General features: G+C 40.7%; 1 protein-coding gene across 1 annotated transcript in view; it reads right to left on the reverse strand.

Moving 5' to 3' along the window:
• The window catches only part of CEP120 (centrosomal protein 120kDa), an 84,278-nt gene extending 80,303 nt beyond the window's left edge, over positions 1-3,975 (reverse strand). The window contains exons 1-2 of the mRNA XM_012664260.1: positions 3,869-3,975; positions 1,109-1,265 (exon numbers count right to left, since the gene is read on the reverse strand). Of these exons, the coding sequence (XP_012519714.1) occupies positions 1,109-1,265; positions 3,869-3,917 (206 nt within the window). The 5' untranslated portion in view covers positions 3,918-3,975. The remainder of the gene's footprint in view (positions 1-1,108; positions 1,266-3,868) is intronic.
• Between the last annotated feature and the right edge of the window lie 11,157 nt (positions 3,976-15,132).

A 15,132-nucleotide genomic window follows, 5' to 3' on the forward strand; every position in this document is an offset into this window, starting at 1 on the left:
GGCATCAAGGTATTTCTAGAGTATCTATTGTCTTACACGTTAGCAAGAAAAACAAAAAAACCGCAAAAACCACTAAGTTTAGTATAGTGGTTAAAACTGTGCTCTACCACTATCCAGAGGACAGACTTAAGGCAAGTTACTTAATCTCTCAGGTCTCAGTTTCCTTATTGGTAATACTGGGGAAATAATAATACCAACGTTACAGGGTTGCTCTGATGTTTAAATGTTTTATTTTTGCAAAGTATTTTGAAAATTTCCTGACACATTAAAAAAAACTCAATAAATATGATTATTACTATAATGTAATGAGAGAGATAAAATTTACAGGTTATGTACTCATCTGAAATGCTCCAAAATCCAAAACTCTGAGAACTGACATGAAGCTACAAGTGGGAAATCCTAAGCATAAGCACTTAACACAAGCTTTGTTTCATGCACAAAATTATTAAAGATATTACATAAAATTACCTTCAGGATCTACGTATAAGCTATACATGAAACAAATGAGTTTCATGTTAGACTTGGGTCCCATCCCTAAGATATCTTATATATATATGAAAATATTCCAGAATCCAAAATAATCTAAAATTAAAACGCTCCTGGTCCCAAGCACTTTGAATAAGGGTATTTGTCCGGAGCCATGAGGCCCGGCAGCTGCTTATCCAAGATGGCCACGAGCCATGTGGATCTGCCTGCTTATCTAAAATGGCCGACCAAGCCCGCGCATTTGCAAAAGCCCGCGAAAGAGCTTGTAAGTTTCCATTTACCCATTATGAGGTAGCCCTTGAAAGCCGCCTGAGGGTTTCCTTATATGGAAATCCTTTGGCTGGAAAGCCAGAGCCTCGGAAAGCACCGCCCCTTTACTGTTACCTCCTCTTTCTGCCTTACTTAAGCCTCTGCCCTACTGCCAATAAACGAGACTTGATCAGACTCCTGTCTGGTCTCCATTTCTTGTGTCTCCTGCCTCTCCCAATTCCCACTCCCTCCTCCAGGGTCCGCGTTGACTACCCGGCGGGTCGGGACAGGTATTCAACCTGTGTTTATTTGTAACAGCCTGAAAAAGAAGAAACTGATAAGGATACTAATTTAAGTTGAAAATAACGGTCACCTGTGCTGATGAAGTGCTTTCCTGTCAATTTCCCAGGCTAACTCAGTTGCAAATTCTGGCTGATCAGTGTGGTTCACAGGATCTGTAGCCAACTGTTCTCCATCAAACTTTGCTTCTACTACAAGCATATGCTTTGGACGTTTGGGGAAATGGCGACCTGGAGAAACAAGACCATATAGATTAATTGGAAGTATACAAAAATCACACAGGATCATCTGGCATGTGTTTTTAAAATCTGATATATGTTAAGGGTGGTTGACTTATACATTCCATAAACTACCTTGTTAACACATACACGTACACCCACTTTCATAATTCATAAGAAACATGAATCGAACTGAAAGCTGTAATTTATAAATTAGTGCTTCTCAAACATTAATGTGCATAGAGATCCTGCTAAAATGTAGATTCTACTTCAGTAGGTCTAGGGCAGGCCTGAGAGCCTGCATTTCTAACAAGAGCTCAGGTAATGTGAATGCTGCCGTCCTTGGTTCACACTTTGAGTAGCAATGATCTCAATAACATTTAGAATTACAGAGTTAAAAATGTGATTACACCAATTTTAGATATTACTATACCAGTACTTAATACAGTATAGAATAAGTATGTAAGAAGTATAGGCATTAACCTTTAGGACACCAAAGGGTTTTAAGAAAATCGGATTTGCATTTCAGAAAGATTATCCCCACATAGTAATGGGGACAGTCTAGATATTTCTGGAAAGGAAAAAAATATTTAGGAATCAGACTACTGAAAAGATTACAATAAGTTAGGTAGATAATAAGGGCTCCTAGTCAAGGAACTCACAATAGAAACACATTTATTCAAAAATTTTTATGTTTTAACAGCACCTACTATTACTTAGAAAATAAAATCAATACTACTTAGGGACCATTTGGAAGCTGGGGATGGAGAGGGAATCCAGGATGAGGATGACTCCCAGGTTCCTGGCTTGAGGCAACAGCATGGTTAACCATGAATGGAAATACAGTATAAACACAAGAAAAGGAACAGTTTAGAGAGAGGATCACATGCTAGTTTTAGGTATGTTTGTAGCAACAACCTAACTTATATTCCTGTCTCCAGGTTCTCTTCCCTGCACACTGCCATTAAACTGAAGTTGAGAAAAACACTCTCCTATTTAGGAATATATGCTGCTGACCTATTTCTTGGAACTTTAATTCTAAACTCCTTGGCTTTCAAGATCCTCCAAGGCCTGTTTACTCCAGTTATAAAAGCTCATTTTTTTTTTACCATGATATTACTAAATATTCACCTTCCTTCCACCCTGGTCATCTCGCTGTCCTCTTCACTGTTCCAGCCACCATGCTCATTCCCACGCTGGCCTGGTTGTACAATCACCGGGAATGGCTTTCTTCTGTTCTCGCCTATCTAAAGCCTACTTATTACTCGCGGTACTTCAGCCATCATCACCAGCCCACCCCCAAAGCTATCTTTACAGTCCAGATCACATATTTCTAACATATTACGCCCCAACATACTGTGTCCTGCACATTAATTTGATCTCCCCACATAGACCTCTACATCCTTGAAGGGAATGGATATTACATTTGTTTCCTCGTTGCATGGGGCACCGTTCTAAGTCTAAAAATTTTTGTTAACCAAACTATAAGGTGATTTCAGTCCTGTCTTTAAATAATCAGTAATCTAACAGTTAATAGGACCCCAACTCTTTGCGGCTTCTAATCAGTTTCTTGTTCCAAAAGTCAAAAATTAGGTTTACAATGTTTCCTTCCCCGCCCCGCCTCCCACGCAGTGCTAGGCCACCACAAAACCTCCCTCCCGGTAGGGGTGGGGGATTGGGGAATCCAGCCAAGCCTCTGGTCCCCCTCAGAATGACTCCTTCTTAACATGTTAATCATAAACTGTCCCCAATTTACACATTAATTACGATGCCCGTCACTTTCCTGCACTCTGCTCTCCAACCACACTAAAGTTAAGCGAGGCAAATCATGCCTTGCTTTCGCATACCTTAAGTGCCCTTTGCTCTTCCCTTCCCCTGGAATGACCTTCCTTTTTTCACCTGACAAATTACTAATCATCTTTAGGACCCAAATAAATGTCACCTCCTCCGGTAAACATTCACCAGCTTCGCCAGACAGAGGTGATCATTCCTTCTTCCACACCCTGTTAATTATTTGTTGACACATTCTCCACACTACACCCTCAGCTTTTAGAACGAAGAATGTCTTATTTTTACACTACCGGCGCAGTGCCTGCCACTCAACAAACGTCATTCATTCAAAGAAAAACTGTTAAGGAATGGATAACACATCTTAACAGGAGTGCCCTAAGGCCTCCATCAAGGCTTGTAAAGCGAACGGCCTCCACAATATTTCTTAAATTGCAGGAAACATGTATTCAAATCAAAGGCAAAGTTCTTACAAATGCTGTTATTACTAGGAGACCGCTGAACAGAACGTGCTTCCCAGGAACACTTTCCGATTTTATAGAAAACCCATAGACATGCTGCTTCTGATGGAAATCGTTTTTTTCCAGATTCTCTGGGGCTAAGGCTAGTCACGCTAAATATCACTTATCCCTAATAGCTCTCATACTCTCTTGAGAGATTTTTAAATCAATTGCCTAACAGACTTCACTACACGCAACTCTGAACAAGTCTGTTGGGACCACAAAGGCAAAGATGCCAGGGTTCCCAAGGTTAACAAGCCCTCGGTCCCACACTACTCTTACAATTCAGGAAGCGGCGGTTGCAAAACCAAGTCTCAGGCCGCTCACCTTCTAGGATGGACACGACGATGAGCAGTTGGTCGGACTTGGAGACCATGGTCGCCGCGGTCGGCGGCCCGGAGGCGGGGTCTGCTGGGGGAAAGTGGAGTCCAAGTGAGTCTCAGATAAGCCGCGACCACAGGCAGGACTCCTGGCGGGGCGCCCACCGCCCACCCACGGCCCCTGACGCCGAGACCCCGCTCCGTGGCCTGTCCCACCGCCGCCTGCAGCGCGCCCGGCTCCCCTGCCCCGGGCCGCCGGCCCAGGCCTTGACCCTGCCCCGACTCAAGGCAAAAGCTGCTCTGCAGCACGGCCCGACGGCAGGTAGAAGTGAGCCCGCCGCCCAAGGACCTTTTGCCGCCTCCGTAGCCGCTTTTCAAACGCCCGGGCAGCCGCCGCGGCCGCCGCCGCGCCCTGCTTCCGCCTAGCAACCGGGCGGGCAGGCCCAGTGCCCCTGGGGAGGCTGGAGGACAAAGGGTGATAGAGACTAGGGCAGTCGAGGATAGAACGCCCCTCAGCCCGCCTCTCCTCCCGCCCTTTTACGCTCTGTTCCAGAGCCCTAGGGAGGACTAGTTCATTACCTCACAGCGCCCCCTGCTAGACGGACTGGGAAAGGCCCGCAATTTGATGAGGACTAGCTGCGCAGGCGCACTACTGCAGTAAACGCTTCCTGAAGCTGCGTAGCTTATTCTAAAGAGTGTAACCTAGTCTCTGCTTCGTGCCTCAAGCACAGACTGAGAAATATATTAATGGGAATTTTAAAAAATAGTAAAAAAAATCCTAGTTTAGTTCAGCTACCCACTGTCAACACTGCTTAAAAAATTAAATCACAGAAAAATAATGACTTAGGTCTGAACTCTAAAGTTCCTAAATTGTTCTTGCGCGGCGCCTCAAAGCTTTGCCCTTTGAAATTAAGTAGCGTCAATACGGTAATTACTACAACTGTTGGCGCTGACGTAAAATCTCAGAGAATTTCCTGTTCCACAGAAATTCCCTTAAAACAAAAACATTGTCGTATGGGTAGGGAACTTTAAAGATGTAGGTTCTTCTACCCCCCTGACCACAAAGTATCTAATTAGCGAAATCGAGACCAAAAAGTAACGCGTCGAAATGCTGCCAACCATCATTTTGCCCTTACGTCTCCCAATTTCAGACTTTATTTTAGGAAAGATTAGAAACCTTTTGGAGGTTTCTCTAGCTTGAAACCTAGATAACCAAGTCAGTTGGAGCGATTGTGGACATTTTTAACATTAAATTTTGTAATAATTCTGCTTCGATAAACAAAAATAAATCACGGTAATAGATGACAGGAAAAAAAACAGCAGAGTTGAGATAGCAGGAGGTAATGAACGTAAGTCTGGTTTCTCTTGCTGCTTTCTTGTTCTGTAAACTTAGAAGTTGTTGTTTTGAGAGCAAATAATATATTTCTGGGCCTTATTGTTGTTTTTTTATTTGTGCCAAAAAGAAAACGAGGAGTTTGTGGAGATTGAACCAGTTTACTTCAGGCCCCATCAGAGCCGTTCTTGAAATAGGCATTATTCAATATAAACTCAAAATAATGATCTATTTTAACGATCTACTTTGGATTCATCATTGAACAATCCATTCTTTGGTGGAAGATGTCAAACATGCTTAAAAGTAGACAGCAATATAATGAACTCCCAGGCACACAGAAGGTAGCTTTAACAATTATCAACTCAAGACCAATCAGCTTCATCTGTTGTATTATTTTGAGGGATATGTCCTAACATCACATCAATTCATCTCTTTCAACATGTACCTCTAAAAGATAAAGACTTTTTTTTAAAAACATCTTAATATACCAAATATTTAACCACAATTTAATTATTACACCTAAAAAGTTAGCAATAATTCCTTAATACCATTAAATATACACTTCTCTGATTATCTAGTTATTTTTTTCAGTTGATTTATTCAACTCAGGATCCAAGTAAGTTCCAAAACACAATGCATTTGGTTGGTATTTCCCTTGTCTCATTTAATCTATAAGTACCCATTACTACATTTTTTTCCTTGAAATTATTTACTGAAGAAACAGGTTGTGTATCCTGTACAGTTTATCACAGTCTAAATATTGTTGCTATAATACCAATGTTGTCATTTAATATATCCTCTGTTGAGAGGTCTAATAAGTACATCACACTAACAACACTTAAAGGATTTGCATTTTCCTGATTAGAAATGTTAAGCATTTTTTCATATGTTTGTTGACCATTAGTCTATCTTCTTTTGAAAAGTTTCTGTTCATGTCCTTTGCCCACATTTCAATGGGGTTATTTGATTTTTTTCTTGCTGATTTTCCTGAGTTCTATATAGATTCTAGTTATCAGCCCTTTATCGTATCTGTAGCCGGCAAATATTTTCTCCCATTCTGTCTGTTTGCTCTTGTGATAGTTTCCTTGGCTGTGCAGAAGCTTTTTAATTTGATCAGGTCCCAGTTATTTATTTTTGTTGTTGTTGTGATTGCCTTTGAGGTCTTCTTCATAAATTCTTTCCCTAGGCCAATGTCTATAAGAGTTTTTCCAACATTTTCTTCTAGAAATCTTATAGTTCCATGCCTCAGGTTTAAGTGTGATACCCACTATGAGTTGATTTTTGTGAGAGGTGAGAGGTGCAGATCCTGTTTCAGTCTTCTACATGTGGCTATCCAATTTTCCCAGCACTGTTTATTGAATAAGGATTCTTTTCCCCAGTGTATGTTTTTGTCTGTTTTGTAAAAGATTAGATGGCTATATGAGGATAGTTTTATATTTGGGTTCTCAGTTCTGTTCCATTGGTTGCTATCTCTGTTCTTCTGACAGTACCATGCTATTTTAGCTACTCTAGCCTTGTAGAATAGCTTTAAGTCTGGCAAATTGATGCCTCTCAATTTTTTCTTTTTGCTTAAGATTGCTTTTGCTATACGGGGTCTTCTCTGGTGCCATATGAACCACAGAATTATTTTTTCTCTATCTGTTAAAAATGACATTGGTATTTTAATCAGGATTGCATTGAATCTGTAGATCACTTTGGGTAGTATAGACATTTTAACAATGTTGATTCTGCTGACCAGTGAGCATGGTATGGTTTTCCACCTGTTTAGGTCCTCTGCTATTTCCTTCCTCAGTGTTTCATAGTTCTCCCTGTAGAGGTCTTTCACCTTCTTAGTTAAATATATGCCTAGATATTTTATTTTCTTTGTTGCTGTTGTGAAGGGTATTGAGTCTTTGATTTGGTTCTCAGTTTGATTCTCAGTTGTTGGTGTATAGGAATGCTACTGATTTCTGTACATTGATTTAATAACCTGAGACTTTGCTGAATGTGTTTATCAATTCCAGTAGCCTTATGGCAGAATCTTTGGAGTTTTCTAGATATAAGATTATATCATCAGCAAAGAATGATAGTTTGACCTGTTCTGCCCTCATTTGGATGCCCTTGATTTCTCTCTCTTGTCTGATTGCTCTGGCTAGGACCTCCAGCACTATGTTGAATAGAAGTGGTGATGGATGGCAACCTTGTCTGGTTCCAGTTCTAAGCGGAAATGCTTTCAATTTTTCCCCATTCAGTATGATGTTGGCTGTGGGTTTGTCATATATGGCTTGTATCATTTTTAGGTAAGTCCTGTCTATGCCTATTTTGTTAAGCATTCTTATCATAAAAGGGTGTTGAATTTTGTCAGATGCTTTGTCTGCATCTATTGAGAGAATCATATGGTCTTTATTTTTAGTTCTATTTATGTTTTAAATTATATTTGTAGATTTGCATACGTTGAACCATCCCTGCATCTCTGGGATGAAGCCCACTTGGTCATGATGGATTATTTGTCACAATGAGATATCACTTAACTCCGGTGAGAATGGCTTTTATCAAAAAGTCCTAAACCAATAAATGTTGGCATAGATGCAGAGAGACAGGAACACTCATACACTGCTGGTGGGACTGCAAACTAGTACAACCTCTGTGGAAAGTAATATGGAGATACCTCAAAGAGCTATGAGTAGAATTACCATTCGATCCAGCAATCCCATTATGGGGCATCTACCCAAAGGAAAACAAGACATTCTATAAAAAAGACATCTGCACTCAAATGTTTATAGTAGCACAATTCACAATTGCAAAGATGTGGAAACAATCCAAGTGCCCATCAATACATGAGTGGATTAATAAAATGTGGTATATGTATACCATGGAGTTCTACTCAGCCACAAAAAACAATGGTGACCTAGCACCTCTTGTATTATCCTGGATAGAGCTGGAGCCCATTCTCCTAAGTGAAGTATCACAAGAATGGAAAAACAAGCATCACATGTACTCACCATCAAATTGGTATTAACTGATCAACATTTATGTGCACATATAGTAGTAACATTCATCGGGTGTCGGGCAGGTGGGAGGGGGAGGAGGGGATGGATGTATTCACACCTAATGGGTGCAGTGCACACCATCTGGGGGATGGACACGCTTGAAGCTCTGACTTGGGTGGGTCAAAGGCAATATATGTAACCTAAATTTTTGTAACCCCAGAATATGCTGAAATAAAAATAAATAAATAAAAATCAGTAAATATAAAAAAAACACTTAAAGGAGATCAAAAAACAAATCAACAACAACAAAGTACATTATCAGGGGTACAAAAGAGTATTTAGCATTAAACTCTAGACAAAGGGAGGCCCAAGCAATGAGACCAAGTTTCTCCTACAGAAAGAGTACCTCAGGAGATTAGAATTAGAGACCTACCTCTGTCATTTACATTTCCTGCCCATGGGTGACCTTAGGCAAATCACTTTGCCTATTTCAGCCTCAGTTTCAGCTGTAAAGTGATAGTACGAATGATTCCTTAGTTCAGGACTTAACTGCAGTAAATGCCATTTGATTATTATCTTTTTATATGAACAGTCTCAGAACTTAAGTAATAGCTGTAAAAGAACCAGAAATTGCCCATCAATATATCTTGTTGTTTTGCTTTAGGATACCCCACATGGCTTGAAACCTAGATTACAAACCATTGCTGCATGCTACAGAATAATCTCAGGTCATAAAAAATTTGACAAATCATTTAAATTAACTAAGAAACTTTTTCACGTAATGAAATTTCCACATACTTCCCTTTATTTGGATTTCCCTCCCAATCAGCATTATTACTTCTAAAATCACTTCATCACAGCTACTGAAAAGTCACCAATTTAGTTGGCATGGTGCTTTTTTTTTAATAGACTATACAAAATTAATGATACAAACTTTCCCATCTAGAAATGGAATTATCATTCCATCACCATCTTTATCTGTTATTCCATAATCTAATTTCCTTTTATATGTGATGTTAAACAGTAGCAACTTCAGTTCTAGCCTAAATCATCACATTTTAGCTTAAATTCATGAGACAAAATCTTATTCTAAGTTAATGAAGTACCAATTACTATTTCAAAATACATAAGTAAACGCTAATAATGTATGTAATTTTTATCTTTATACACTATAAGCATATAAACATGTGGATTCAAACTGACAGATTCGATTAAAGGCTTGATTCTGAATTCACCAGTTTGTCAACCTAATAGCTAGTTAGCTAATAGCTAATCATATTAGGTAGCTTCCTATTTCCATAAATTTCTAGCAACAATTTCTAGAACAAAACAAAGCATTTTGACTCATTTTAAGCCTTTCTTTTTCTGTAGCTGTTTCACATTTTGGAAAACACTATAATATTTTGCTACCTTTTTTTCTCTTTTCAACAACTTTCGTAGCCTACCTCAGGAGGGATTATGAGCTGTATCCCCTTTCTTCACCCTATTCTGCCATAGACACACAGATTCACACACATACACACTTAGTAAAATGTAAGACAAGCTCCCAGAACTAAGAAAATTAGCACATCTATTGAATAACTGCTCTTTGTAAATGCACACTGCCAGACCCTGACTTGGAGAGGTGCTTAGAAAGCAGCCTCCATGTGGAAGAGGGAACGGGACTGAAAGTCATAACTAGTACTCATCGCTTAGTGCCAAGGCAACTAGACCCCTTCAGTCCAGGATCTAATATGAGTAAACTTGGCAATTAAGTTGAGTGCCTTTAATCCCTTGAAGAAGGGCTACTAGTATCTCTCAGAAGACAAGTATAGCCCAGTGTCAAAGAGTCATATACCCCTGGATTTCAACTTCCACGACTTATTATTAGCTTTGTGGCTTGCCCAAGTCACTTCTCTCTGAGCCTCAGTTTTTCTATCTGTAAAACAAGGTTAGTAGTGCTTGCCTCACATGGTTCTTGTGAGGATGAAACAGCATCACTTCTGTCAGAGGCCTGGACAATGAGGAAATCTCTGAATGTGGTAGCTCTTTTTATTGCTGGTATGGAGGGATACGTTGCGAGATTATTTTGTGATGTTTTCCCCCCTTTTCTGACTCTTTATTCCCTCACCTTGGCCTGTGCTTATGTTTGAGAGGAAATATCTCCAAAACGGTCCTTCTGTCCCTGGCCTTTGTGAAAGACCACAGCAGAGCACCCCAAAGTCAAGCAGTCCTGCAGTCAGACAGGTGCGGTGAGGGAGGGAGGCGGCTGGGCAGGGCGGAGCAGAAGCAGAGCCCCCGGGCCGTCTGGAGGGGCAGCCTCGCTCTGCTCCAGCGGGTGATTGCCGCACGGTAAGAGGCAGGTTTTCTAAAGTTTCATAAGAAGCTAGAATTATAGATTTTTATGTGAACTCATCCAACTTTGAAATGCTGGTAACAAATTTTAGTTTAAGAACAAAAATCACTGTATTAACCAAACACTTCTGCCAGCCACAGGTCAGTTAGCTCCAGCCTAAATTCACTGAGGTGGTTCTAATAGGTTTCTCTGAAGTGCAGAGAAAAAAGAGTAGTAGGGAAAAGAGAAGAGATTGCCTAAAACCAGGAAGGAACAGCACGAAGGAGAGGTGGCGAGGACCCGCATTGCACTCCCTGGCAGAGCCTTGGTGGAGGACAGCGACAGTGCCTGGCCCCCGGGGATCTCTAGGGAAGTGAGACCATAGCCCCAGTGTATCATCCTTGGCCCAGATTCTTATGCCCCTAATTTAACGCATCTCAGCAAACTCACAAACTCACTAGACTTCAGGGGACCAGGTGGCTTATATATGAGAAAGCTTGTCAGTGACGAGAGGCAAAAGCTAGCGAGGCCTCCCCCAATGTTCGCTTTGTGTGATAACTCCAGCACTTTTGCGCAGCACTTTGTGTGCAGAGGGAAGCCCCTGGGATGACTGAGATTGAATTTCCTGTTGCCTGGCAGAAGGAGCTTGGGGCTGAATTTAAAAGTGTAAAGAGAAGCAACATTTCTCAAATGCCCCCCTTTGTGACATGAGCCTCACTGGATTACTTTAGGCCGAGATGAGCTTTGAGGCACCCTGTTGTGTTGTGTGTCACAGTGGCTCTCTCTGAAGCAAGGTGTAGGGTGGGGGAATGGCCCCTACTCTGCAGAGAACAGGCAGCACTGGGGACATTTTAGAACTGTGGCAAAGGGCTGCAGGTCAACAGAAAATGCTGCTCAGTTTTGCTTTGAGAAGCCTATACCACTGGTAGAGTGACCACATTCTAGAGGCAGCAGATTTGTGAAGAGGCTCCACTGCAGGAGTAGGGGATGGAACAGATGGTGGATGCTGGGATGAAAGACCCATCGCTGTCAGACTGTGACACTGAGAAACACTATGTGACATGGTGGGACTTCGATTCACCTATTGTGCAATGTCTGATGTGTGTTGATTTTGTTTTCATCCAGAAAGCTTCCTTTTCACACACCAAAGCCAATAGTGGAGGAAGAGCTGGTACAGCCTACTCAGCTGTCTGGGGAGAGATTCCCCAGGCTCCTGAGGGAGTGTTTTGGCCCATATAAGCCTGACCCCACCAAGTAACACAGAATCTTCTGTACTACAAGCTACATCTTGGCACAAGGGTTCTGTTTAATGCTGATATTACAAATACACCTGAAGGGTATAAAACTATCCCCCATTTCTCTGTGTTGTACGTAACGAAAAAGATAAATATATAAATTACAACAACAGACAAGAGTATGCTCTCTTTGAATTCAGAGGAAGGCTCTAAATATGTGGCCCGTGTTCAAACAAGAGAAAAGCCTTCAACGTATGCTAAGCAGTAACACCAGAAGCCCCTCATCCCCCAACAGCTAGCAAGCTTAGTCACATTGTTTCGCAACGGGGATAACAAAGCTCTTATCCCTTAACAATTGCATAAACCACAAAATTGTTCTTCCTGAATTACGGCATGTGTTTGTGCTGCCAACATAATACTTTGTATTTGCAGAAACGTGTACATTTCCAAGCAGGTTCTAGCAAGTGTTAACAGCTAACTGGATGTTGAATGGAGATTTTGTCACCTCGATGTTGTCACCCATTACCCAAAAGATGACAAACAGGTGACATGTACCCCTCATGCTAAAGAGCATCCAAGGCAACTAAGGCCCGTATATCTCCCCAGGCTTGGTAAGAGGTGACCACACTGACCTTACTTCCCACGACCATCAGTCTAGCACCCACCTAATGTTATCTTTCTAGATAATGAGCCCAGGAGTGATGAGTGATAAGAATGAGGTTCTTTCTATTTAGAAGGTGGAAGCATGTCCCCTCCTCACCCCAAGCCAAGTAAAAGGAAGTGGGTCCAAGGGAACCTCTCACAGACATGGATGGACTTGTAGCCACCCACCATGAACATTTGAGTAGGAAGGAAAAAGAGAAAAAGAGGCTCAAAGAGACTCTGTGTGTGTGTGTGTGAGAGAGAGAGAGAAAGAGAGAGAGAGAGAGAGAGAGAGAGAGAGAGAGAGAGAGAGATTGGTTGATTGATTAGCAGCCTGCATCCACATTTTGTTGTAGCAAAAATGTGTGAGATCCTGGTGGATGAAAAAAATACAATGGCAGGTCATTTTGATTGAGTCATCTTGGTGTTCAAGAGGACAGGCTGCCGGATGAGGAAACTGCAGCAGCACCAGGCTGTGGAGTATAGAATCCAAGATCAGAACTTATCTGGTTTCAGAAGCAGTTGAGCAGAAGGAGTTGAAAGGGACTTTGTTAGGCAGGTCTTCCAGGACAGAATATATGGCCTTGGGAACCCCCCTTCCCCAACATCATCCCTAGAAATAACTGACACATGTGTCCCAGGAGGAACTCTGCAGTTAGCTGGGAGCCATTCGGAGGGCATCAGAAACTGGTGGATGTTGAATGGGGAAAGAGCAAGAGACCAGTGAGGACCACAACTGCATCTGCTAAGTTAAAGATATTTGCAGTCTTACTCCATCTCTGATCCCAAATCTTTGAAGGAGAAGGCTCCCAAAAAAGGGGAGAGGGAGTGAAAAAGTTGACCCCACTCCTTCCCCAGTCCAAGTCCCTTAGGTATAAACTTTGCCAGAATTGGAGAGATGGGAGGAGAGGAGATTGCAAACACATGTGAGGTGGCATTTTAAATTAGATTAAATTGGGCTTAACTGATGTTTTAATAGCTGGAAGTGATCAGAAAGCTATGGGATCTGACCAAGTTGTCATTAAGGGATGGGAAAGGGAGACTTAATAGAGCATAGTTGAAAGCAGTACTTGGAAAAAATTAGAACTATTTCATATTTGTACCTGACGCAAGTTCATGTTGTCAAATAACCAATTATACACAATGTCTCTACTAATCTTTCCAGCAACATCGTGGAGAGTAAAGCAGGGGTTTTACCATCTTTTAACAGATGAGAAAATCTGAATTTGGATAACCTGAGCAATTTGATAATGATCAGTGCTCAGATCTTCTGCATGCTTGTGTTAAGCTGCCTCAGTGATTCTCAAACTGCTGGGTACGTATACCCTGGGAACACGGAACTGTGCCAGGAAACTGGAGCAGAAACACAGTGTATCATACTGTGGAGCAACAACGCTAATCACTGGTAAGAATGTAAAACATTGTTTTTATATTTAAAACTATGAAACTATATGGATATAATAAACATTTGCATGATTTTTAAAGATAAAACATAATATCTCAAAGAAATTTTTTTTGGATTACATCTTCAGCCTTCACCCTACCCAAACCATGTCCATGTTAACCCTCCTTTGCTCTTAAGAGGTCACTTAGTGAAGCTCATCACCTACATTCTTGAGCCAGATTTCCATTAAAAGCTGTTTGGAGTAGTGAAAGCGGGAGACAAAATGTCTCAGGGGATGCAATGTCTCACTTCCAGATAATACACCATGGGATTAGAGAAGATTAAAGTTATTGTCCCGATTATATGTTAAAGTCATTGTTATATCAGTATAGTGAATGAAGTTCTTAGGGAGGTTCAGTTAGATATTCTAATTACTCTAGTTACTCAGATTATCCAACTTCAGATTTTCTTCATATATTTGGTTGGATGTTTGTTTAACTGAGAGGTATCCTTACAGTTGTTGAGTGTGATAACAGAGTGTTAGTGTACTCTACTCTTTGAATTGTTATGAATGTAAATTACTTTTGAATCATAAAAATGATTAATGTTCCAGATAAGAGTTGAATCCGAGGTAAAAACTGTGATTTAAAATAAAAAAGGTTTGGCTAAGAATCTGCAATGTCAACAATGACTGCCTTATCCTAATATTAACCAAAAATATATAATCTTCCAAAAACTGACAAATGTAAGTTAGAGAGAGTCATAAATTTACCTGTTTTGTTCATTACCATACCCCTAGTGCCTATAAATATCTTGAATAAAATTGTACTACAGACTCAATACATTTTTGTTAAACGAATGTTAAATTTACAACAATGTTAGAACAATATCTGCACCAGTGATAGAGTAATAGAGGTGTAATTCTTTTATGTGTAGAAAACTAGTGAATACGTAATTAGGTGCAGATCAAGAAAAGTGGTTGTGAAATTGCCTTGTTCAGACTGCCCGTGAGAAAATTGCCAGCCATTCTCTGACACATTAAGGAAAATATTGTAATCTATTTAATTTCAGAAACTTTTCAATGATATGAAAAAAATGTATTGGACTAGAGGAGAAGAGAAAGATTTACAGAGATGCTTTGGGGAAAGGCTAAAAAGGTTACAGTGACTATAAACAGGCGATTTTGCAGGGATGTCAGGGATGAGGGTGCATAGGCGAACTTTGGATAGTATGTCTGTTTCACAAGTGTTAAGAGGAGAAGCAGAAAAAAAGGAAGAAGAAAAGAAAGCAAGGGGAGAGATATAATATTGAACTTCCATGTTACATTAGTGTTTTCATCGGCAATACCACAAGAAGTCTGACAAGTAAAGAGGATTGCTCCATTAGGGGGTGAG

This window comes from Propithecus coquereli, unplaced genomic scaffold (genome assembly GCF_000956105.1).
Source record: "Propithecus coquereli isolate 6110/MARCELLA unplaced genomic scaffold, Pcoq_1.0 Scaffold88, whole genome shotgun sequence".
NCBI lineage: Eukaryota > Metazoa > Chordata > Mammalia > Primates > Indriidae > Propithecus > Propithecus coquereli.